The sequence below is a fragment of the Sminthopsis crassicaudata genome, chromosome 3 (genome assembly GCF_048593235.1).
Source record: "Sminthopsis crassicaudata isolate SCR6 chromosome 3, ASM4859323v1, whole genome shotgun sequence".
In the NCBI taxonomy this organism is placed as follows: domain Eukaryota; kingdom Metazoa; phylum Chordata; class Mammalia; order Dasyuromorphia; family Dasyuridae; genus Sminthopsis; species Sminthopsis crassicaudata.
Window position 1 is genome coordinate 365,126,719 of NC_133619.1, and position 26,605 is coordinate 365,153,323.

The following is a 26,605-nucleotide window of genomic DNA, read 5'->3' on the forward strand; positions in this document are numbered from 1 at the left end:
TAATAGTTAGTACAATAATAATAGTTTTTCAGACCTGAGTTCAAATCTGAGAAACCTCCTAGATGTGTGGCCCTTGGCAAGACACTTGCCCACTGTCTGTTTTAGCTTCCTTATCTGTAAAATGGGATGATAATAATAATAACCACCTCCTAAAGCTGTAAGGATCAACTGAGATAAAAATTGTAATAGTATAAGTACACAGGGCCTGGTACATAGTAGGTGCCTAATAAATGCTTGGGTTTTTTCCCCTCTCCAATAGAAATGCTAGTCATTATTGCCTTACACGGTGTCTCAAAAGTCTTAGTTCAGTTCTAAGCTTTAATAACTTACTATGGATAAGTTTAAATACATTAAGGATTAAGTGTTTTAAGCTATTTTCAAATAGGTTAAGCTTTGACAATTTAAAGCTGCTGTAAGTCTTTTGAGACACTTGTTGGTATTGTATTTTTTGTTCTTGCTGATAATTTGTGGTAAAGTATGGAATCATTAGGCTTGCCATGAGATAAGTAGTAAGCAGAACCTTGAGATAGACATACTTAGGCCCCAACCAGTTCTGCTGACTTCTGTCTTCCACATTCCAGGGAAGGACATTCAGGTATACCCTTCATATCACTGTTATTACCTTTCTTTCCCCTGAATTCCTTTCACTCAGGAGAAAGAAAATGCAACCTTCAACTTAATACCAAAGATTTAGCTCTGATATTAGAGTTTAAAAATGAACCTTAGCATTCATCTTACCCAACCCACTCATTTTACAAGTGAGGAAATTAAGACCCATCAAGGTCAAGTATATTGTCCAAAGTCACATAATTAGTACATGACAAAGTCAGGTTTTGAATACAGGTCTCCTTGATTCCAAATCCAGAATTTTTTCTACTATTCCACCTATCCTTAATCTGCCATGCTATCTCAATAATAAACACACAATTTTCTTTTAGATTTTCTTATTAATAATTGTAGAGGAAAGGACAAAGGAAAGTTTTACAAACTGTAAAACTTAGGCAGGATGAAGAAGTTGGATTTAACAGCCTCTAAGTTTTCTTCCAGAAATTCTATGATCTAAATTATAAATCAATGATCTTTTAACTTGCCTATGGTTATTTAGCTAGTACATAAATATCAGAATGAGAAATTTCCTTTCAGATCTTCATGAAACTCAATCTATTATATTACACTGCCCTTGTAGGAATTAGAAAGGTAGACTAGCCATATAAAAGGTGGTAGAAGACCAACATCTGAGTGTCCACACTGACCTTTGTCACTATTACAGGTTAACTTCATCCTTTTTGTGAATATTCTAAGGATTTTAATGAAAAAGCTCAAAACCCCAGAAATGAGAGGAAATGACATGAACCATTACAAGTAAGTGAAGCTCTTATTGTCAGACTTAATGCTAATGGATATGCATCATTCTGTTCTCAATTCTGTGCTCCATGCTGTGAGGGGATAAGAGGGAAATAAAGATCATGATTCCAACACTCAAAAAACGTATAGTCTTAAAAGAAAAGCTTACAGACTGTAAGCTGTATCATTGTATCAATAATTGTATCATTGCCACCATCATCAATCTCTTACTCACAAACACATACACATATATACTCTCTTTTTTTATATACTCTCTTCTTTCTTTCTTCCCTCCCCCTCTTTTTCCCTCCTTTCTTTCTTCCTCTCCTATCTCTTCCTTTCCCTCTCTCTTATATGCACACTCAAGGAAGACCTCCTGGAGTACGTGGGATTGATCTGGGCCTTAAAGGGGTTACATCTTGTTCTTAAGTTCTTCAATGTCTATCCACAGGCGACTGGCCAAGTCTACCCTTCTGCTGATCCCCCTCTTTGGGATACACTATATCATCTTTGCTCTTTCCCCTGAAGATACCATGGAGATAAAACTGTTTTTTGAGTTGGCACTTGGCTCATTTCAGGTAATTTTCAGAGAATGTGAATTTTAAGCTGTAAGAGAAAGATTTATTTCCCCTTAGAACAGGGGTCTTAACTCTGTGTGTGTGTGTGTGTGTGTGTGTGTGTGTGTGTGTGTGTGTGTGTGTGTGTTTGAGGGATCCTTTATTCTAATGTATCCTTTCTTAAATGCACAAAGTAAAATCCATATAATTATAATGGAAAGCAATTAAAAATAGTTATCAAAATACATTCTTTTTTTTAAAAAATCAAGTTCATAGATCCCCTTAGCTTAAGAGGGAAAATAACAGCACAGTGACAAGCAAGAGTCTTTGTAAGAATTTCCAGGATGTGGCTTGGTTTGATGGCTAGCTCACTGAGTAGGGCACTGAACTCTCAACAATAAGAGCTAGGACTGAATCTTGGATGCACTCACTATATGGCCTTGGACAACTTATCTACCTTGATAGGATAAAGATCCTCCTCCTTCTTTAGGGAGATGTTGTAAGTAATAGAAAAATAATATCTGTAAAATTCTTTCTATAGATGAGGCACAGTTATTTTTTATTTACTTCAGAATATCCTATAATTGGAACTACAGATTAGGGATGTAAAGGATACTCTTCATGTCTGCTGTAATAAAACTAGTGCATGGGAGTAGAAGTAAAATAATAGATATTTGTGCTAATATACTTGACAGATAATCTAGAATTCTGGAGAGTCTTATTAAGGTCAAAATCATGATGTTGAAATCCAGCTTTTACCGTTTCCTAGTTCCTGATAGAAAGTAATCATAATACAGTGGAAAGACTGCTAGATTTGTAGTTAAAGTAAATGAATTCAAATTGTGACTTTGTCAAATCTCAGTTTCTTCATCTATGAAATGAGGTATGAACTAGAAAACCTTTATGATTTCTTCCAGCTCTAAATCTAGGATTCTATGATTCTAAATATCCTTGAAAGTATATTTGGGTTGGAAGGACAGATTTCTCTCTGATCAGCATTCTCTGTGTCACTCAAACAGAAATGGGCCAATAGCACCTATCCAGAGTACTGATTAGCATTCTTGGCATCTAGGACAAGAAGAATAAAATGCAACCTTAAATCAGCTTTAATAACAAATTCAATATTGATGGTAAGGAAGAGACCTTGGAGCACACATCCCCCATAGGAATGGCATGTAGAGGAAACAAAGGACAAAATTAGATCAGTGCTGGGAAGGTACTTACCAAGGAGTAGGTTAGTACTAAAGAGAAAGAACCACTAATTTTTTTCCTTTTTAAGAAGATTTTTTTCCAAGTACAAATAAAGGCAAATTTTTTATGATTTATTATTATCAGACCTAGATTTTTTTATTTTAATATTTTATTTTCCCTAATAACATGTCAAAACTATTTTAACATCAATTTTTTTAAATTCTGAGTTCTAAATATTATCTCTCCTTCCTCACCCCCTCCTGAAACATTAAGCAATTTGATATAATTTATACATGTACAATCATGCAAAACATTTCCAGAGTTGTCATCTTGTAAAAGAAGACACAAATCAAGAAAAAAATAATGAAAATGAAAAATAGTGCACTTCAATCTACATTCAGATTTTATCAGTTTTTTCTCTGGAGGTAAATAACATTTTTTATCAAAAGGACTACTATTTTAAACTTAACAGTATTTTAACCAATAGTTTTATAATTACTAAACTCAATAGTTTCCAATTGCTGGAATATAAGAACTATCAATAATCTCAAAATTTTAGTGGCCCAAAGGCCAACCCTACTCTTGTTAAGATTCCATACCTACTTTCTCCTACCTTGTTTGCAAAGACAAATAAAAGACTTTAGGCTACTGTGCTTCTACTGTGCCCCATTGTAGGACTCATGGAATTCGCTAAGAACTTTGTATCATGAAAAGAAACAAATTATATTGCCTAATGCTCTTTACTATTCCAAAGTACTTCTATGCAAAATGCTGTTATCTATTGTCTCCTTGGATCACTGTAATATCCCAGGAAGAAGTAGGTACGGCAGAGACATTAACTTCATTGACAGCTGAGAAAGAAGAAGACAGAAGAAAGGTGGAATCATGTGCCCAAAGTCATACTGCTAGAGATAGTCAGTGGCAAGAGAGAGGAAGATAACCCAAGTCCCTAAACTTCCAGCTCAGTGTTCTTTCCACCACATTTCCTCATGTACTGAGACTTCCTGTTTTCCTGAAGCAGTGGTTTGTGGTTAGTCCATCTGAATGTCCAAATTGAGTACACTCAGCTACTTTTCATGCATGTAACTTGTCAAAGGCAAAACAAAAAGTACTTTCTGAATTTTTCATAAGACTTTTTTTATATATTGGCAACTCACATGAAAGGAAATGAACTTTCAAATTTGCTTATTTAAGATCAGTTCTTTCTGAGAATGACTATAAAATTAGGAAAAAGCTAAGTAAGGGAGTCTACTTTTTGGCTAGCCCTGGCCTCCCATTATTTCCTGGCCCAGGGATAAGGGACTGAAGTAGTAGGCAGGTGTAGCTTTATATGTGTTTGTACTAGGAAGTTACCTTTATTAAGGGTGATTTAAGAATCACCAGCAAGAATGTTTGCTCTAAATATCTTCTCCATTGTTGACCTGTTGCTAATGTTCAAATTTCAGCTGAGCCATTTCTTTGGTTTTAGCTTCATCTCTTGTTAAAATATAAATTCTAGTGGAATTTATTTAACAAAATGCCTTAGTGTGAATTAATTTACAAAATCTTTTCTTCCTTTGTGACAGATAAGAGTTGGTTTTGTGGAAAGAAGAAATGGTGGGGGTGGGGGGAATGGAGGGAAGACAGAATGAAGAGACATAAAGAATAGTATTCTGCCTAACAATATTAAACATTAAGTGCCTACTGTTGCAAAGAACTGTGAAGAATACAGAAGATATAAAGTTTCAAAATGTAGGATCCCTACCATCATAGAGCTTACAGTCTAATGGGAGGATTACAACATAATTCTATGATAAACTCATTAAATAGATATAAAATAACATGTTATGCAAATCTCAGAGGAAAGGTTGTTACATGGAAGATTGGGGAAATTTTCTGAGACAAGATGACATTTGAGTTGGATTGAGTAGGAATTCAAAAAGTAAGAGAAAAGAGGGCATTCTAGGCATAGAGAACAGCATGAGCAAAGGTATGGAGGTGGGAGAATATTGGTGTTTTCAGGTACTTAGAAGAGTTCAAGTTTGACTGGGATATATATAGTTGGAATGGAATTATATGAGATAAAGTTAGAAAGATAATCTGATGACAGTTTATGGGGAACCCTTGAATACTAGGCAAAGAGATTTGAGGTAACAAGGATCTGCTGCTTTTTTCAGTAAGAGAAACAAATAAGGGAAATGGTTATTGCTATTTGTTTGGATAAATCAGTGTACTCATAAATAAATAGTGTGGGTGATCTTCCAAAAAGCCCATTGGCCAAAGGATAAGTGTGTTTAAATTCTGTGCCTAAACTTATTCCTTTTGTTGTATCTTTTTCTGAACACAATATTGTAGTCTTCATAAAATTTGACATTTTCCAAATGATTGTTGGTAACGTTTGGGTTTTGACAGATTTGGTGACTCATACTTGCTGAGAGCTGTAAATTGGGTGTCTTGAGACTATCATCCTAAGTGGGAAGTGCTAAGCAGAGGAGTTATGTATCTAAGAAAGGCTATAATTGTTAAGAGGAAAATAGGCAGCTGAGAAGCAATATGAGGCACTATGCACCTGCTATTGGAGAATCAGAATCACTAAAAGTAGAAAAGGAAGCAAAAGGAGAAGGTTTTGCCACAGACTGGCCCTGGGAATGCCAGCACAGAGTCAATCTGCAACATGGATTTTACACTTACTGTTTGGGACAGGTTTGATTTCTGTATTCTATAGTGGCTGGACATTGAGGGAAGATATTGTAGAGGGGACCAAATGCAATAAAAGAGAATAAATAAATGTCAGTAGACAAAAAAGACTATTCCCTGGAAGATGGATGTTTAACACAAATGAGGAAGAAGTGGATATTGTAAGGTGTGATAAATCAGTAGAAAGCTTTGTAAAAAAAACTGTGAGGATTTGAAGGAAAAGACAGGGCATGGATTAATAAAGAAAAGAAGTATGGAGAGACATTTTGCATTTCAGGTATTTGGGAAAGTGGATGTAAAAATGTACTGAGTAGGGAGTACCCTGAGTCCCAGTAGTATTGTAAAAAAAATTATAATAAATTATATTTTAAATGGGAAAGATAATTCGTGGGACATTTAGGTATTGACACAAATAAGCTTATTTATATATGTGTAGAACACAAACATATATATATATATAGATAAAACCCAATAATCCAAATATCCCATCTATTATTATTCCTATTTTTGAAAGGAAGAAACTGAGGCTCTAAAAAGTTAAATGACTTTATCCAGGGGATCCTACAACTAGTTCGTGTTGGAGGCAGGATTTGAACCCAGATCTCCCAAGTATGACTTTCCATGCATGACACCAACCATATTATCTCTCAAAGAAATTTGATGTACTAGGTGTTTTTTGCCTGGGGAAGCCTCATGTCTTACGAAGGGAAATGGGACTTTAGAAAGTATAGCTAATCATGGGATTTTTAGATGTAGAGCTTTAGATGTAGATCTAAGAGGCCATCTAGTTCAATTCTTTCATTTTACAGATGAGGAAACTGAGACCTGGGGGAGTTAGACCCAGATCCCTGGCAGAACAATGTTCTTTCCACTGTATCATGATAGAGAAATCTGCCTTTTCTGCTCTGAGACACATTTACCAGGGAGTTCTAGATTAATCCAGTTAAATTAACTTTCTACATTCTAATACTGCGGTTCTTTCCCTTGACAGGGCTTGGTGGTGGCTGTACTCTACTGCTTCCTTAATGGGGAGGTAGGTATTTATAGACTAACTGAGAAGAGTAAAAAAGGGAAAATTCTAGTTCAGAGAAGAAAAGGCACTTACAGTACTTTGGTGGGTGGAGCTATCTGGAATGGGTTGTTAATAGGGGCAGGAGACTCTGGGACAAATACAGGGGAAAAGAGACCTAGAGTCTGCCCAGGTTCAGGCCAAATCCCAGCCTGGTTCTAGTCTTTGTGTAGCACACACATAATGCTTCTTTGACTTCTTTTGGATGTATCTGGCTATGCCCTTTGGCTCCTACAAAAGATGACATTTAAGAATCTAGGAAGAAAGAAACCATGAAAAGATAGTATCAGATTCCCTTAAATCCCTTAAAGCATCAGAGGAATTGGTCATGTTGGATAATCCCCTGCCTCTATGCTGACTACTCTAGTCATATAGCACTCAATTTTAGAGATTCTTAAAGGTCTTTACAGTAGGTTCTGAAATTTCTCATGTCTGCATGTACTGATTGTAGAATCAGTAATCAAAGCCATTTCTCCCATCTCCTCACTAATGTCTCCCCTCCAATAGAGAGATGTTTAGGAGAGTTTACCAATAAGTCACCAATTACTTAAGCTCTTGCTGTGTCTCCCACTCCTTGTTGGGTGCTGCATAGGAGACAAAATGGTAGAGACAGGAAACAATGCTGTAAATTATGTTACAGTTGTGTTCTATTCTGTGTTTGGGGTTCATTATTATGTTTCCATGAAATGATATCAGGGCAAACTTACTTGGTCTTTTGACAGAGTAATATACAGTTTTTGAAAGAATTGCAATCAGTCAACAAATATGTATTAAGTACTACTATTTGCGAGGCACTATTCTAAGTACTGAGAATACAAACATAAAAGAGAAATAATTGGACTCTCAAGGAGCTTAAATTCTCCTGAGGGGTTGGGATGAATAGTCAGGAAAGAATAGAAGGTTTCAGGCTTGTGGCACAGAAGGAGCAAAGGTGAAGAGCTGAGAATGAATGTGATATACATGTGATGCTTTTCTTGTCTCTGGGGGCAGGTGCAGTTGGAGATCCAGAGAAAGTGGCGACAGCGGCACTTGAATAACTGGTTCTGGATGCGTCCATCACTGAGTTCTTCCTTCAATAGTGGAACTAGTGGCCTTACTCACATGACTAAAGCCAGCCCATTGGAGCAGGGCACAGGAACTGCCTGGAAAGGCAGTGTCATCTGAGGGGTAGTGTTTGGGGGAGGTATTGTTGAGGATTGGGAGCACTGACAGGCACTGGATTGTCCTGAAAAGGTTTAAGAGACAGGTGTCAGTAAAGATACATTTCTCTGAGAGGTCACCACATTCTAGAGAACCATCAAGACAGGAATATCCTCCATAGCAACGGTGGTAACTTCCATATTTCCAGCCTGGATATACGTCCTCTTTCTTTTTCCTTTCTTTTAAGTGCCAGTTCCTGATTTCACTTGGTAACCTCCCTGCCTTAATTCTTGGTCAGGTCTCTATGAGATAAGAAGAGAGGAAGCCCCAAAACAAAGAATTAGAATAGTGTTGAGTATGTGCAGAGGAAGTGACTGGGATGGAGAAGAGACTTGAAGCCATGTCATAGGAAGGATGGTGGAAGGATATGGATATTTTCAGGAAAATAATTGTTTTTAAACAAAGGATTACCCTATAGAAGAGAGAGTATATCTTACTTATGTATGTGATTCCATGGGCATAATTAAAACCAATTGGTGAATTAAAAAAAAAAATTGGTAGAAGTTATAAATATATAAATGTTGGCTCAGCAGAAGAATCTTTTGATAAAGAAAGCTCTCCGATAACACAATGACCACTAAGCAAAAATTATAGTAGTGGAAATTTATTCACTCAGCATTAAGTTGGACTTTTGACACTTCTTCCTCTCTGGAGACTGTGATTTTGTCTGGAGGCAAGGGGAGAATGAGTTCAGTGAGAATAGTTGGGATGCTATCTTTAGGGTCCCAGTTGGGATATTTAGACATTTGAATAGGGGAAAGTGTTGAAAACCAGCAGTCTGTTATAATGAAGGTTCCATTTAGTGCTCCATGACTGAAGGAGAAGGGAAGAAAGATGTGTTAATAAATCTTGACAGTGATAGTGATTCATTCATTATTTATAGGAAAGACATTTTGGGGTATTGGAGAAAGGAATTGGGGATTTCAGGTTTTTTCTTACTCTCATAGGAATTTGAACATATGGAGAGGGCAGTTCACCTTTATGGACTTCTCCATCTTTCTCCTCCTCCTTACACTTAGTAGAAGGGTCAGAGAAGCCTTTTGAATCATGTAATTCTTCTCCTTATCCATTCTTAACCCTTGTAAAATAGTGTAAAAAGGTAAATTTGATCTCTAGCTCTCTTCTTCCACCTTCCTCATCTCTCATACACCTTTTTCAGTGTCTCGTGCTGCTCTCTTGAGCCAACTACTGTAATCACGGTCACACCACACCCACCAATTGGAATTTACTTGTTTTGTATTCTGTACCTTATGCTCCCTGGGCTGTCTAAGGTGACAACTAATGTAGCAATCTAATAAATGACAGGTACTAAAGTGGAAAGAGAACTGAATTTTGATTCAAAGGACATAAGGGGGAAGCTTACTGGCACAGTGCTGGAGCATGATTCCTAGAGTCAGGAGGATTCCATATTTTACCTCAGGCATTTGACACTTACTAGCTGTATGTCCCTGGGGAAATCACTTAGCCCCAATTGCCTTCCCCAACACAAACAAAAAGACAAAGGTTCAAATCCTTACTTTGCTACTTAATATCTGTACAATTTTGGGGAGTTCACTTAATGTTGTGACCAGCACAACACAAATGGGCTAGTGGTGGTTGAAAATAAGGAGATGGGGTTGCTGATAATTCAACAGAGGCATTTATTGAGAGAAATCATGTTGCTTATATCTCTTACAACCATATGTTACTATGAAAGGCATTATTCTGTAACCAACCCTAGTTTCTGTTTTCTATGATCTAACTCTGAAGCATGTTGTTAGTTTCTAGGGACTCAAACTTAAAGTTCACAATGCCCCAGTAATTGTGCCAGAACTTTATGTTTTCCCATTATTTCAAGCTTAAATGCACTCTTGATTAATTTTAGGAGGAGGGGAAAATCCCAGTTACTGAAGTTTGTAGCTTCCTGGGAGTTGTCTACATTTCCACCCTATTGAGGTGTTCTCAAATCTTGACGTTTGAGATGATGCCTGCAGACATTCTCAGCAGTTCTTTTAATTATGGTTAGAAAATAGCCTAACAGAGTAGGTCCATAGATACAGATACAAATAAATAAAGTTACAGCAAATGCTATGAGTATAATTTCATCCCCAATGGCACTGAATGTTCCTTGTGCTCTTTTAATCCAATCAGCAATTGTTTGGGCAATCTGGTCAGGTTCTAGATTTTCAAGTGATTCTTTATCTAACATATCAGCAATCTTTTGAAGATCTTCAATATCCAATGTAACATTTGAATTTCCCCCTAATCCATTAAAGTGATTTCTAATTTTAGTCCATTCCCATTCTGACTCATCATATTCCTTATTAATCATACAGAAATGAGTGAAGCTGTAATTATACACCAATCTTTGTCTAATCCTCAATTGTTAGGATTACTAAGTGAGAACTGAGGTTGTCTGGACAGTGACAAGGTGAGAATTCAGGTTTTCTGGACAATTACAAGGTGAGAACTCAGGTTGACTTGATAGAGGGGGCAAGCTCATTGGCTGGGGTGGTTCTTCCCAGAAGCCCTTGCATTATCCCACACCCATTCTCTGGGAGAATAAAAGAGAGGACTCCCAGAGATAAAAAGAAGACTCTGAATTGCATCAGGCTTGACGGGGCTCTCTGCAGGAAGGGAAGTCACTTCTCTGGATAAGAATTAACAGCAACTGCCTGGAGACAACGGTTCGTTACAGGAAGAAGAATCTGTCTGAGAGATTTGAGTAGACACAGCAGATCTCTTCCCAGAGAGCGATCCAGCAGCTTCTGGAGACGACAGCTCGTTAGAGACAGAATGCATTATCCCACGCCCATTCTCTGGGAGGATAAAGAGGACAGCACTCCAGGAAGAGGAGAAGACTCTGAATTGCATCAGGCTTGACGGGGCTCTCTGCAGGAAGGGAAGTCACTTCTCTGGATAAGAATTAACAGCAACTGCCTGGAGACAACGGTTCGTTACAGGAAGAAGAATCTGTCGGAGAGATTTGAGTAGAAGACACAGCAGATCTCTTCCCAGAGAGTGATCCGGCAGCTTCTAGAGACGACAGCTCGCTACACTCAATATTTCTATTTGTTGTCTTATTTCAAGGACATCCTCCCTTAATTGATTTATAGCTTCATTGAAAACTCCTTATTGATTTTATTCCACATAGCAAATCTTTTAGGGATGTTCAGAGTAAATTGATGCAAATAATTAATTTGAACCATTTGATTTTGAACAGTGGTTACAGACATAATAATTGAGGCACTGGAAGCTAAAATAGAAATTAATGCAATTATACCAAAAAACAACACATGAAATACATCTTTTTTTCTTACTTTTGCTGAGTAAATGTTCAATGTTCTCCAAGGAACAGTCTGCTCGAGTGTGATACCAATTACCACTCTGTATAGGTAACACATTAAATGAAGGCTTCATGATAACAAACACAGTATTGGTATTAACCTTACTTCTTATGCATTCAGAAACTTTGCATTCCTTGCAAGTAATATTATAAACTCCTTATACCTTTGTAATTGTCAATTGGCCAATTTCTCCCTACATGAAAACATAATAATTCCCCAAACATGTCTGCACAATAGCATTATATAATACATTCCTTTTTTCCATTCTGAAAATATCCTTTTAAAGGAGCGAATGGTAATGTGATTTTCTAAACCTGATCTCCTTTTGATTATTTCCCTACCAATTCAGTTTAGGGTAATCCCCATGCATATGGTGATTATGAAAGTCATAATTCCAAGACATATAAGTCTGATTCCAATTGTGTGACAAAGTCTCTGCTCTGTTCTGCATTCCAGAAAAGGAGGGTCAGCTTCTTCAGAGTCCCATAAGTCCCCATCTGAACAGGGTGATATATGGATTTCCCAATTAGTTGTTTCATGGTTCTGTCCCAATCTACCCATAATAGTGGTTGTTAGGATTGAGGTAATGTTGTATGCTTTGTGGCACCACAGTCTTAAAGCCTTTTTTATACAATTGGAGGGTTCTAACATTCCTATTAGCCAAAAGCCTATGAAAAAGGATCACATTTATAACAAAAATGAATAGGTTCTATAAGACCTCAGCTGTCAAAACTAGCATTTGTAGTAACACAGGGAAGGATCTTTAGTAAGTCCAGTAAAATTTAATTTAATTATTGAACTATTTGATTCCCCTCCATGCTTATTAACACCAAATTCCTTAACTAAATATTCAGATCCATTAGCATATAATACAATTTCAGAAATGTATTCTCCCCATCCAACTACTCTCACCTAAGGTGGGCTTTGTATAATGCCCCAGAAGGTTTTAAGTTTTCTTCTCTTAATTTAAGTTGTGCCAGCACTAGGGCCAGTTGCAGGAGCCATGCCTCTGCATTCCCCTTATGGTATAGTCAGCCTCTTCGAGTCTTCTTGTATCTTCATGTTCTGGATAATTTGGACAGGGCGGCTACATCTGATCCATGTGTCTTCTTCATCTGTGGAAATACAAAGAAAACTTTGACTCCAAATTATTACATAGAGTCCCTCCAAAATCCCATTGACATCCTTCCACATCACATATTGTGATGGGAGGGCCAGGTGGCAGAGATGGCCCCTTAATCTTTTCTGTTCCTCTTTGTTTGAGGAAAAATGATGTAGTGAAGAAAAAAATAAGTCAGCTGGGGTGTGGGACATTATTCAATGTGAGATAATTAATAGTACATAATCCTTTAGCAAATCTAATCTTGGGAGACTTCTCCCTCCCTTTTTGTTTATCAAGAATGACTTTCAAAGTTCTATTCTTACCCTCTACTTCTCCTGGTTTTGATAAGTAACTTTTTATAAAGTTATACAAAGAGAGGATATCAGAAGAGATTACCTGAGGGCCTTTCTCTTTACATACTATTTTTTTTTATTAAAGCTTTTTATTTTTCAAAACATAAGCGTGTACAATTTTTCAACATTAGTCCTTGCAAAACCTTGTGTTCCAATTTTCCCTTCCTTCCCCCACTCCCTTCCCTAGATAGCAAGTAGTCCAATATATGTTAAACATGGTAAAAATATATGTTAAATCTAATTCTTTACAAACTTTGTATAAGGTTTCTCCGACTGCTTTCCATTCACTGAGTGATTTGGGGGCTGCTGGGGAACCAGAGTGCAGTGTTGTAAATATCCTGTAAAAATGCTCTTATTTTTCTTAGCCCTTACTCCCCTTTTTAACATGATTTAATTGTAAAAGCTTAAGATCTTTCCCTTCATTATTCAAATCTTTAACTATTTGCCCTCCCATTGTTTTATGCCTCTGTTTGCTCTGAAAAATGAAAGATGAACAGTGCTGGTGAGTGACCCTGCTGGAGCCTTCCCCTTACCTTCACTTAGGTCTTTTGACCTCCATCTACCCTGGGGGTACCAACCACTAGAAGACCATCTTCGGTATCAGTTCCCTGTCAGGTCTCTGCTTCCCTTGTGGGCTGCTTGACACAATCAGTGTCTGACAGGATTAGGACCCCATATTGGGAGCCATTTGTTGTGGCCAGCACAATACAAAGGAGCTAGTGGCAGTTGAAAATAAGAAGATGGAGTTGCTGATAATCCAACAGAGAGAAGTCATGTTGCTTATATATCTTAAAACCATATGTTACTATGAAAGGTATTGTTCTGTAACCAATCCTGGTTTCTGTTTTCTATAATCTAACTCTCTGAAGCATGTTGTTAGTTTCTAGGGATTCAGTCTTATGTGAAGTTCACAATGCCCCAGTAATTGTGCCAGACCTTTGTTTTCCCATGATTTCAAGCTTAAATGCACTCTTGATTAATCTTAGTAGGGGAACATCCCAGTTAATGAAGTTTCTAGCTTCCTGGGAATTCCCTATAACTTAATCTCTTAGGTACCCAGGTTTCTTATATATAAAATATAGAAATTAGACCAGAATGGTTTCTAAGATTCTGTGACCCAAATCTTAATTCACCTCCTTTTTCTCAGCCATTTGCTGAACGAAGGTGAGATTCCTCCATCCCTCTTTTATCTCCAGATTTGTGTGTGTGGTTTTTGTGAAGTCAAGGGAAGAGTGTACAGTAGGATAATATAGGCAATGGATTAAATATTATGAAGGACAAGGGCTGGAAAAAAAAAACCATCAGATTTGATGATTCAGAGTTTATTAGTTGTTATAAATAGGTGTTTCAAGATATGTATACACACATAAATATAAAAATATATTCATTTTCATAGGAGGGAGACAATGTGCCTATCTTTCTTGTCTTAACTTAGAGGAATGACTTTAATAGAGAGGGAAATTTTAGGGTAGGCATAAAAGGAGAATGATTCCAAGATTGGTGAGAGAGATTTGGGAGCAAAAAAGGCTTATTATTTCTTAAAACACACAATATGGGGGCAACTAGGTGGCGCAGTGGATGAGCACCAGCCTTGAATTCAGGAGGACCCGAGTTCAAATATGGTCTCAGACACTTAATACTTCCTAGCTGTGTGACCCTGGGCAAGTCACTTAACCCCAGCCTCAGGGAAAAAACCCCAAAAACCACACACACACACACACACACACACACACACACACACACACACACACACACACAATATGGAAGTAAATGGATGCAACCATTGTCCAGAAGCTAAGTTTTGGAAACAGCTTTGCAGTTTGTAGAATTCAGTCTTAGGGGATGGAGGGGAAGATGTTTTCCAAAAATCACTCTTTGGCTCATACCCTTATCCAGTTTTGGCTCATTGTTGACAGCCTACCTAGGTTTCCCCAGAACATCAAAATATAGCCCCATGTTTATGTTTTTATTGAAAAAAAAGTAGAAAGGTCCTCAGTTTATTAGTCTTCAGGCTAATGAAGCATCAATTCCAAGGCAGCCTTTATTTCACTCAATACAGAAATGAGGAAGATTTGCCGCTCCATGTCATGCTCTGCTTCTTCTTGCTTCTTGACTTTGGGTCCTGTTTGGTTAAGGAATTCTTTATCTGATCTCTAGAAATGCTGATTTAGGAACTCATTACTCTACGGATGCCTCAATTTGCTGCCATTTCTGGGGCCCATTTGGTTTCCACACGAGGAGCTCCTTTGCAGCTACCATTAGAATATGAAGTTCCTGGTTCCTTACAGTAGGTATGGGTAAGCCACATCCTGGAGCTTTACCTCAGCATGGAAGTTCTTTGTCCTTCATAGGTTTATACATCTGGAACTGGAAGAGAACTCATAGATCATTTAGTGCAGATGAGAAAACTGAAGCCCAGGAAAGTTAATGATTTGTTCAAAGTCACATAGAAAAAGATTTAAACCCCAGTCTTCTTTTACATATTCCAGAGAGTTGGGATATCTCCCTTGTTCAAGAATATGCATAAATCTAATCATATGGGTTGTAAAGCAAACTATAGCCCATGGTTTTATTTATTTACTTATATTTAGAGGCAGCTGAGTAGTATAGTTGCTAGAGGAACATGAGACTTGGAATCAGGACAGACCTGAGTTCAAATATTGCCTTAGATACTTATTACCCATGTGAGCCTGAACAAATCATTTAACTTTCCTCATGGGATTTCTGTATCAAATGAAATAACATTTGTAAAAGACATTGTAAATCATAAGCTTCTATGTAAATGCTATTATTCTGGGGGGAAAAAAAAGAATATGAAGTTCCCTAAGAGTCTAAGAGAATTGCTTGGATAATTGGGCTACCCAACTCCCTAATGTACATCTGAGTTCTCAAAATCAATATTTGTTCCCAAGAGTCTAGAATTCTCTTAAGTGGAAGGCCTTAGAGATTACATATATTCCTAATACATAATTGTAGAATGTTCTCATAAGCATGGTTAGAGATGGTAATCTAACAATTCAAAAAACCAACAAAACATTTAAAAATAAGCTAAAAAGAAAAATGCTATTACACACACACACAAGGAAAAATGCTTAATGCTGCTCAGATCACATTCTACCCTTCTACCTCCTACCTCCAGACATGATGGCCATAGGTATCCTGGATTAGCCTCCAAATTGGGGGGGGGGACCCCTTTGGACCCCTTGTCCAAATTGAAGTTCTAGGTTTACATAGACCACCTTCAATCTTGGCAGGGATAAGGATTCCTACACACATGAACCCTAGAAACTTAAGTTCATTTTGTGTCATTCTTTTCTTTGTGTGTCTCAGCTATGGTCTTGGTCCATTTGTTCAGATCTGTATCTATGGCTTTTTACTGCCAACATCCAAGAGTATAGTTTTGATTTACATGAGTTATGGCTGTTTTCCTTAGTATGGTATAAATGGTCCAAGAAGTACTGAGAAGCATGGGTACTCTTTTTGCCCCATCAAAGAAAAAACATTAAATCCCTCAGTGTTTCTGTGTTTTAAAGACAAACATCTTCAAACAAGTCTTTATTCTTTATTCTTTCAGCCTTGGCCAAAGCATTCCTGATTACATGTCTTCATGGGCATCTCATATCATTGGCCACTTTAGCCCAGAAGCTATAACCTGTTTTCTTCCCTCCCTCTTACAGCCTATATTCTGATTGCACTGTAGTCAATAAAAGAGAAACAAAAACTCTGCTAATTTTCCTCTCACCCTTCCTGAAGCCCTACTCAGGAAGTTTTTTAAGAAATAGAAGGAAAAAGTTCCTCTCTCCACAATAAGGTCCAAGGACATAAGAAGTAAAACCAGAATTTGAACACACAAGTCTTTTGGGTCAATCTAATCCTCTTCGCTTCAGTACATGTTAACTGCTAGAAATTGTGGTCTTTTATAGGATTTCCCAACTAAAAACATTTTCTAAATTCTCTACTGAGGAAATGGCTCAGCTCTCCTGCTCTCTTCATAGGCTTTCTATCAAGTTCAAGGTTAGGGTCTAAAAGAAGTTGAAGAGTAGCATAAAAGGAAAAGTGCACAGTTTGGGAAAGTAAGGTTGGGAAGGACACTAATCTAATTGGCAAGTGGGAGGCCTGGATTCTAATTTTAGCCAACATTTATTTGCTGTGTGACTGGACAAATTGTTTCAACAAACTGGATTTTAGTTGTACTAGTCAAATTGAGAAAGTATCTTTTTTTCCCTTCCATAGGGGTTGTGAGAATCAGAGAGCATTTTATTTAAAACAATAAACATACCATAATAAATACAAGGTAAGCTTCATACTATTTTGGTTTGATACAAGTAGACTTCAGATTCTCTATCACTATTATTACCTCTGTGGGAAGGGAACGAGAATCAATTGATGACTCTGTAGTCTCAAGTCCCTCCTCAACTCCAAGTGGTTTTATTGACACTTAGAACTTGTATGATCTGCATTACTTTAATGAACATGACTTAGTTCTTATTTAAAGAAAACACTGGAAAAAGTGCACATTTTTGCCTTTTGCACTTAGGAAATAGAAAAAATCTAAGTACAAATAATTATATTTTGTATTTAGAACACAAATAGAAAATGTCTGTGCATAATATCTGGTCTCTCTTGCCAGAGAGAGGTGAAATAAAGAAGAAAAGTCTTTCTGCTTTTGTACCTTTATGCTAATGCTGTCTTTTGTCATTCAGAATGCCACCAATCTCCAATCATTAGCTGGGTAGAAAAACTACCCCCAAATCCTTAATCCTTGTGAATCCTTACTCAGTTTCTCAAAGGTCCCAATTTACTAACAGTCTGACTTTAGGGGAATGGTATTTTACTATCTATTATAGGTAATTTCATCTTGTCTCTCCCACGATGCCATAATAAAGATTATTGACAAACACTTACTATCCTTGTTCCCTGTAGACTTCCCTCAGAAGATTCTTCTTTCTTTTTTAATGTCCAGAAGGATGCTATGCTTTTTAAACACAACCATATATTTATTTATAAGTGCCTAAAATAGACCAGGAGCGCGGATACCTTTTCCAGACTGTTTCCCATTTCCCCCAAGGGTCTTCCAAATAAACACTGAAATGAAGTAATTACTATCTTGGTAAATAAAGAACTTATCCCAGCATAGAGCCAGCCATCACTTCCAAGAGCTCTAACAAGGCAGGTGATCAGAATGACACAACTGGTAAAATTCAGTTGTATTAAGCTAGGTCTCTGCTAGGGGTACATAAAGGGAAGGAAGAAAAATATTTGAGTACAAGTCTGAACAGAAGGAAAGAGGTTGAGATTAACCAGTACAGACCAGATGCACAGGGGGAGAGGGGAGATCTGAGGAGTAGAGCTATAGAAATGAAAAGAATGTCAACTGATAGGAATGACTATCATGGACTGAAGGAAATCCTTCACCTCAAACTGGCCTGGGAGGACCTAGAAAAGAGACAATGCAAAGCTAAAGAATGCAGATAAATCCCAGCTGGAAAAGATGATAATCTTTACTTTCCTACCTAAAAAGGAACCCTCCTCCTAGGAAACACACATAAAAACTCATTGATGTATATTAATCATTATCCAAGGTCTGACACCCAACAATTGGCAAAGTCCAGCAGGTCAAGGTATGTGTATTAATTAAGACTTCTTGTTTTTAAACAAGCTGTGTTCGAGGAATGGAAAACACTGAATTAATTTACTCTTCCATTTAAGCTGTTAGTGGTGCCTGCTTAAGCAAGCTTTATGCTTTATGCACAGCAATTCACAGGCACATACGCGAATGTGTCCCTGACATTAGAAGTCAGTAAAAGCCAACTCAGTGAGCAGAAACAACAATGAAACAAACACTGTTGAGCTTGATTAGAAAAGGAAAATCACCTGGCCAGCAGGTAGAAAGCAGTAATCCTAGCCCCTTTCTCTCAAGAGTATCCCCATAGCCAGAGGCCCCACAGAGCCTGACTATGCAATGATTTAAGTACTCCATCCCAAAATTCAGGGATCCAATTAAAGTTTTTATTAAGCTCCTAATTCGTTCAAGGGATTCTAAAAACATCTTGAGTTCCAGATCAGTCACACATTTCAGAAGGCTATCAAATGGGTAACCCTCCCTTAAGGGACTCCATGGTTATTCTACTATTGAGGAAGATGAACTACCAAAGATTTTTAAATTCTTCAACAAAAGAATCTAATAAAGATAATAAAAAACTTCATGAGATGCATAAGGAATAAAATTCTCTCAACTTCTTTCTCCTTTTAACAATGAAATAGGAGCAGCTAGGTGGTGCAGTGGATTGAGCACCAGCCCTGAAGTCAGGAGGACCTGAGTTCAAATCTGAACTCAGACACTTAACACTTCCTAGCTATGTGACCCTGGGCAAGTCACTTAACCCCAGCCTCAGGGGAAAAAAAAAAGTGAAATAGTTGCCAACCTTAGTAAATTGCTCTAGTTTGAATGGAAGTGGTATTTCTCAGGGAAGGATTTATCTTTTTAAAGAGTGGATGGGGTTTTATCTTATAAGAAGAATGGTTAAGAATATTGAAAATTTAAGACAAGTACTTTTACTCCCATTTTCTTGTGCATTTCAGAACAAAATTGGTCTTTTGGGTTTGAATTATGGTGGGGGAAGAGGAGGAAGAGGGAGGAAAAGGAAAGGATACAGAGATTTTTAAGAAAGGAGGAGATGGGGAGTGGGGGGGAGGGAGAAGAAGGCAGGATGTAAAGGTAACCAAACCAGACTAAGCAGCAATCCTTAGAAACTGCTCTGATGTATATATTATCCTCTATTTAATGGTGTTCCATTAAAGCCAACTGCAGAAGTTACTTCTGGAGGAAGCTTTTTAAGGTCAAAGATGAATCTTTGAAGATCTAGGCCGAGGGAGGAGTTCCTCAAGAATAATCTAGCTTGAGTTATTTTTAGCAACTCAGTGAACCCTATGATAATACAGAAAAATGTAAGTGTGAATTTCCTGTTAGAAATCCTGAATGAAATCAACACTATTCAAATGTTGAGGAAAGGCAGAGAAATTAAAATTCTTTAATTTAAAAAAAAAATACATTTGAAAAAGGAACTTATTGTCTTGGGTTCCCTACCTATTGAATCTATATGGACTCTTCCCTCCTTCCCCCACTTTGTCCTTTGCTACAGAGTTGTCATCTGGGGTTTCCTTGACTGCACAGCCCAAAGGTCATGGCCAACAGGCAACTTTTCAAAGGGCATCTTTCTACCCTAGAAATAAAAATTTGGAATACTGTCAGCTCTTTATTTGACCCCTGCTTAAATTGTTCCCATAGCTCCAGCCTATTTAACTTAAATGTCACTTCTCTTGTGCAAAATTACTGGCATCTGAGCCTTGACTCCAAAACTTTTTCTTGAGACCTCTGGATGAATAAGAACAAGGTGTTTTGTTTAAAAAAAAAAAAAAAAATCAAAAGCTCCACCAAAAAAATGGTATATGGCTTGAAAGAAATCAGTGGCTTCGCAGAGTCTATTTCTCTCAGGCATCAAGTAGAAAGAAGCTCATTCTCAGGAAGGAGCTCTCTCATTTTCTAAAAGTTCTTTGGTTCATTCCACTGGTTCGTGATGCTATTGATGTGAAGGCCACTGATTCCGTTTAGGAAGAAGAGGAAGGAAGAGGTGAATTCACACCAAAACATCAAGGTGAAACCTGTGAAGGTGACCTGGTCCTTGAAGAGGATCACAAAACTGAAGAGACCCATAGAAGAGAAGGCAAAAGAAATTAGGATGAGGATGGAGCCCATGGCCCATTTCCCACGAGAGTGAGCATCTTCACACACCTGGGAGACTATCAGGAGCTCCAGACCAAAGATGGCCACCACCACAGCCAGAGCTCCCATACTTCGGGCCAGGACCATGCCCACAGCCACTCCATCCACCTGGGCAAGATGCAAATCTGTGAAGCAATTTAGCTCACTATTATTGGTGAAGGCACAGAAGTGCCACAAGCCAAAGAGTTGATTCTTCACTAGGAGCCAGTGGCCATCACATATAGAGATGGAAGACAGGACCACAGCAAAGGCAGCACACAGAATGATCAGGCTTCGGATGCATGATTCAAAGAAGGACTTGGCCGGCCTCTTCTGAGCCAGTAGCTTCTGAGCCTGGAAGACAGCATACCACATGAAATTAGAAGTTTTACAGTCTAGCATCAGTGTCCATCTTGAGTTTTATCAAATGTGTTAACAAATCTGCAAATCTTAAAGCACTATGCTAGCTATTATTATTATTGTTGCTGCAGCTATTATTATCCCCAGCTCCTTCCTACTCATCTTCTCCCAAACCTGCCCTGTGTTTTTGTAGCTCCCAATCTGTGCTTCTGTCATCCCTTTTTTCTAGAATGTCCTTTTTTGCCCGGCTAGGGGCAAATCTAATAAGGTCTGATGAAAAGAGAGCTGGATAGAGAATCAGATCCTAGTCTATTCCTAGCTTTGGCACTAACATTGGTCACTGTGTGTATCATTCATAAGACAGTAGCATTTATAGTGAAGTATTGGACTAGTGGTCCAATCTCCTCATTTTATAGCTGAGAAAAACTGAGCTCTAGAGAGGATAAGTTATGTATACAACATCCCAGAGGCGGTCAGAAATAGAAGTACACAATGTTTAGATTTGGATCTTCTGACTTCATTTCTGTACAAGAAATTCTTCAGAGTTTGAGCTTCAACTGTAAAATAGTTCCCCAAGGTGACCTGAGCACAAGGTTGTTTCTTTTTCTTTCTTTTTTTTTTAAACACAGCATTGTTGGCAGCTTGATAAAACATGATAAGAGGGAACCGGCAGCAAGGATGACTGCCTGGAAAAAAAATTGGTGTTGACTGTAAACCTGGTGGAATGGGTGAGGAAAATCAGGTTCTCCAGTATAGGGGGATCTCTCCTACCTTCCCTCTCTATTTATTTACTCTGAGTTTCACTTAAACAAATGTTCTTCTTTTCAAAGTACACATAAACCTATGTGTGTACTTTAAACTCATTCTAGTTTTGTGAAGTAGGTAGGGTATCATTATAGCCATCATCCTCTGGGGAAACTGAATCATAAAGGGACTGTCACACGCCTGAAACCCAATTGCTATGGGAGTAGCTATGAACCAGTACCCTGTCTTTGCTCAGGAACAACTTGAGGTAATAGTCACTGCTTTGCTGCTAACTCTGTCAGCTAAGAAAACATTGGACAATTCACTTAAGTTGTGTTGAGTGACTTGATAGGTAAAATGGAGATGATGGCATATATACTGTCTGTTTCATGGGAAGAGACAGATTTTGAAAAACTTAAAGGGTTTTGATTTTTTTGGCAATCTAAGAAAACCCAGTGTGAATTTACCATCACAGAATGAAATTAATGATCTCTAAGATCATTCAAACTCCTATGATTATTGTATTAGATAATAAGCTCCAAGAGGGCAGGGGCAGTATTTTGCCTCTATTTGTATCTCCAGTACTTAGCATAGGGCCTGTCACAAACTAGGTGGCTAACAAAGGTTGACTGATTGACCTCCAAATCCATTTCAGTCTTGGACAAAGAAACCTTTCACCCTTAAAGACAGCTCCATCAGCAAAACACACTGCTCCACCTATCCTAGGTAGAGAAAGGACTTTAGTCTTCAGGGCTATCTAATACCAGAAAAAGCTATTCACTGTTTTGTTTGTTTTTAAAGAATCACTGAATTTTCAAGTTAATAGGGAGATTAAATGATTAATGATCTAGTTATTCCTCTTGCTTCTGAAGTAGGCTATATCCAAACCTCTTTATCCACCAAAAAAGAAAAAAAGTATCCTTAAATTTCTAATCCCTGTCCCCCCTCCCCAGTTTTAAATTTTATCAAGGTTCTTTATGATTCTAATACTCTGGGATTCTAATGTAATAACTAAAATGAAGGTGTGAGAATTACTTCTAGTCATCCATGACTTTGATTTCTCTGTGCTCTGGATCCAAAATTATGGTAACTTGTAGAACTACTAGAAATTGCCAACATCTGATTTTCTTTGAAAGAGTTAATAGTTACATGACAGTAAAGAAGGAAATTGGTTAAAAAAGCAAACTTGGGTGTTCTCCTATTAAACATAATAGCAAAGCAAATCCCATGATTTTGGAAAAACATTTTTGGAACTGCAATTGAGGCTGCAAGAGAGACAGAAAACTACTCAGGGAGCATGATCATTGCCCTATCCTTGGAGTATCAGCTGTCCCAATCCCCATTGCAGGCACTAGATCTTGTGTTTTCTGAAATCATCTTTCTTTTATAGCAGTTATTAAGTAATGTCTTAAAGTCCTTTATTTTCAATTAGGAAATCCTTTTACAAATAAGATTATATTTTCCATAGATTTGAATACTTTACAATTTTCAAGATACATGCATTCTTATTTGTTTCACAGATATGAAATAGGTAGGGCAAGTAATAATGTTCTTACTTTACAGATGAAAAAACTAAGATCTTAGGCGTCTGAAAAGTTGAAGGTCACTCAGCTAGTTTAGTGGGAAACAAACCCAGGTGTTTTGTCTTTTTCTCTCTCTCTCAAAGAAGGCAGTATCTAGTTTAGCCACTTTGAAGGGGCTTCAGAGAAGCCTTCAGAGAAGGGTGGGACTGAGGAGACGAGGATGTCAGAATATAACAAGGAAAGGAAGGCTTACCGTCTCCAAGTTTAGGGCCTTTACCTGCAATTCCTGATCCGTTTCTATTTCATTCATGGATCTCTCTGTATCGGAGCCTCGAGTACTTTTACAAATTCTTTTAAATGAACCAATTGACCAAAGTGGGAAAGGCAAATATGTTTTGGTTGTGACAGGAGAAAGTGGAAAAGGTTAAATTTTTTTAAAAACTTTAAAAATTTAAATTAAAAAATATAAATAAAACACCCATCTTTATATTAGGAGTCCCTAGCAATTAGAAACTATTCTGAAATGTAGAAAAAGAAACTGAGAATATCTGGCAAGAGTGTAAACAAACAGCAGTAGAGTTAAAAAAAAAATTGGCAAAAACTTTTCAGGGAATCCTACCACAGCTGTCGCATTGTAGGAAGCATTAAGTCATCTTCGGAGTGAATGTACGAAATTTGACGCAGCTTTTCCAACTTGCTCTCTTTGCCTTTTTTCTAATACAAGCCATTTTACACTTCCTTTTTCTGGGGAAACGTTCTCAATAGTTAGGGCTATCCCTAAGAGCCGGGAGCCATAGGTCCGATGGGATCTCTGCGGGAAGGGAATGGATGAGACAAGTGTCCACCTCCCAACCTGCAATTCCAAGTTTTTTTTTTCCCGCTCCTCTCCAGTCCTCAAGCTGCACTAGAGCAGAGATTAACTCAAAATTAGGAACCAAAGGCTGAGATCCGGGTGTAGATAGGACAAATCTGGACCGGCTAAAGGCAGCGGAGAAAGTCACCTCCAAGGCCAACTTGGGGACCAGGTCAATCAAGCCAAATTCGTCTGCAACAGGGTGGCGGTGGGGAAGGGCAGTACGCCTCTCTGCCCAGCCTCCGGGATTCCGGAGAGGACTGGAGACGCACGCCGGAGCTCGGAGGAGCACCGAGACCCCCAGCTCCTCGGTAGGAGTCCCATGCCCCGGCCAAGGTTTCTTGCGGCATCTCCCTCTCGGGGTCCCCTCCCGAATACCTGAACCGCGATGGCCGTCATGCTGCCAGCAAGAGAGCGAACTCCGCTGATGGACCAAGCAGCCTCGACTCCTTCGCAAAGGCCAAAGTGCCTCGGGCAGCTGGCTGACTAGCTGCGACTACTCGTCGAGAGAGAGTAGGCGGAGTCAAGACTCGGGAGGCTGGGGGCTAGGGGAGGGAAGGGTGGTTAAAAACAGAGCAATTAACCCCAGGCTGGTTGCATCGCCCCGCCCCAGGCTACCCTGGGCTGCTCCCCTTACGCTGAGTCAGCTAGTGAGGTCCCGAGGAATCCCGAGAGATGTAGGGGGAGGGCGTCCTGAGGTCGAAGAGTTTTGTAGAAGTACATCCGCGGACAGAGAATGGGGGAGCTGGACCAGGCAAGCAGACCGTTAGGAAACGGGGAAAGAAGGCTCTGGGGAGTGGGAGGCTGGGCTCCCGCGGCTGATATATTTGCGGTCAGCTGGAAGGTGTCACGTCCTTGCTAATGTGTCACCTTGAACTAGGTCTCGGGTTTCACTTGTGGGTCTGGTCTCCCCCACTGGAGTATAAATTCCTCGAGGGCAGGCAGGCGGGTAGCGGAAAAGACCGGAGACCAGAATCTCAACCCTATTTCTTTTTCTTGAAAGGTGTGTAGTTGAAAGTAGGATGGGTGAGAAAAGAAAAGTAGCATTTTCTTTACCTCACAAGTTTACAGTGGGGACAAAATAGAGTAGATATGAAGGTGCTTTTCTTTCTTTCTTTTTTTTTTTTTTTAAAGGTCCGTCCCATTCAACCAATTTAGGCAGTCACTCTGTGGTGGGTGCTGGAGATAAAAAGATAGAATACAATCTGTGATCCAGAGTCTAATTGTAAAATACAAATGCTCAAATAACTATGTTCGGAGGGAAGTGCAAATGCGGTATCCCGGCAAAGCACTAAGAGGAATTTGAGATGAGAGGTCATTTTCAACTTTGGCTGAGAGGCTGGGGTCCGAGGTGAATTGGGCTTTGAATAAATGGAGACAAGTCAACTGATAAATTTAGGTAGGTGGAGTAAGGAGACCATTTGTAGCATGGAAAAGTATGTGAGCCAAGATAAAAAAGAAACAGGAAAGAAGAGGACCAGAAACAGACAAAAAAAAGATAAGTCTTTGGTTCCAAAAGAGAAACATAAAGTGATGGAAGATCAAGTTAAGCGTCTTAGGGGACCCGGGATTTAACTATCCGGACCTTGACGGGCAATGGACATTCACCTCGGGCTCTTAAAGTAAAAGTGCCTAGGTCAGAGTGGTGTTTTACTGAATGGTGATTACTGAAACTAAATACTGAATAAGCATCGAATAAGTACTAATCACTCAGTCTTAGGCGGAGTCCCACTGAGGCATTGAGCCTAGCTTGACATAGAACATAAATATAAATAGGGAATGTTTCTTTTTTGGTCAGAAAAATCTCAGGCTTTTCTCCCAGGTTGAGATATATATGTACACACACACACACACACACACACACACACACACACACACACACACGGTAAAAGATCATTGACTGCCTTATTTCTTACCTAATCTTAACGAACGTTGCCTCAATCAAATTGAAACCAATTAAAGGTCTTCCAGGGAGTGGAGGGCCATCTCCGCTCCAATTGTGTATCTTGCCACTGGACCCAAAGGGCTGTGGAGGAGAGTGAGGCTGGTGATTTGGTTTAGCCCTCCCTCACTTAAATCCAATTCACTTCCTCGTCTTGGTATCACTTCCTGAAGTCTTGGTCATTTTGACTAATGAATGATAAACAGCAACTGAATGGGGGATGGACAAAAAGCAGCCAGACTGATTAGGAGTTTATTTGGCCAGAAGGGATCTGAACAGGGTAATTACAATATGAATGCAGAGAGGAGGTACCGGATGCCAGAGATTTGACAGAGGTAGAAAGGACTTTGTGTCTGGATGAGGAAGGGAGAGAACTCTTGAAGATTCCAAAGTTTTGAGATTCATTGGGAAGATAGATGAGCTCTTGTTTCATCTTACTCTAACTACGCCTGGATAGCACCTCTTAGTTTTCTCTTCTAGCCTTCTTTCTATCTTTCTTTAAAGGATGAGCAGTTGGGCTCCTTTGTGACCTTATCTGGGATTTTCTTGGCAAAGAAACGAGTGGTTTTGCCATTTCCTTTTTCAGTTTATTTTATAGATGTG

The 26,605-nt window shown here is 38.6% G+C and overlaps 2 protein-coding genes across 7 annotated transcripts in view; one reads left to right on the top strand and one right to left on the bottom strand.

Moving 5' to 3' along the window:
* Positions 1–9,357, top strand: part of SCTR (secretin receptor) — an 81,894-nt gene extending 72,537 nt beyond the window's left edge. Inside the window, exons 10-13 of the mRNA XM_074301822.1 lie at positions 1,271–1,362; positions 1,796–1,922; positions 6,760–6,801; positions 7,828–9,357. Coding sequence (XP_074157923.1) covers positions 1,271–1,362; positions 1,796–1,922; positions 6,760–6,801; positions 7,828–8,001 — 435 coding nt within the window. The 3' untranslated portion in view covers positions 8,002–9,357. The remainder of the gene's footprint in view (positions 1–1,270; positions 1,363–1,795; positions 1,923–6,759; positions 6,802–7,827) is intronic.
* Positions 7,989–26,133, bottom strand: TMEM37 (transmembrane protein 37). Of its 6 annotated transcripts, none has more exons than XR_012488161.1 (5): positions 25,977–26,133; positions 24,439–25,239; positions 20,611–20,934; positions 12,276–12,478; positions 7,989–10,989 (listed from the first exon to the last, which is right to left on the bottom strand). XR_012488161.1 is itself a non-coding variant. In XM_074301826.1 (4 exons), the coding sequence occupies exons 2-4, from the start codon at positions 24,457–24,459 to the stop codon at positions 12,422–12,424; spliced, it is 402 nt and encodes a 133-aa protein (XP_074157927.1). In that variant the 5' UTR covers positions 24,460–25,239; positions 25,977–26,133; the 3' UTR covers positions 7,989–12,421. The 6 variants fall into 6 exon arrangements, 4 of the variants coding, with proteins under 4 accessions (XP_074157927.1, XP_074157925.1, XP_074157924.1 ...); XR_012488160.1 differs by having other exon boundaries at positions 7,989–11,272; XM_074301826.1 differs by having other exon boundaries at positions 7,989–12,478.
* Between the last annotated feature and the right edge of the window lie 472 nt (positions 26,134–26,605).

What these genes read in the sequence shown, in the direction of transcription:
- TMEM37 (XM_074301824.1), bottom strand. Translation starts at nt 24,459, where the DNA reads ATGACGGCCATCGCGGTTCAG. An exon ending in TGACGGCCATCGCGGTTCAG is followed by an intron (nt 20,935 to 24,438) that starts GTATTCGGGAGG and finishes GCTGTCTTCCAG; the next exon opens with GCTCAGAAGCTACTGGCTCA.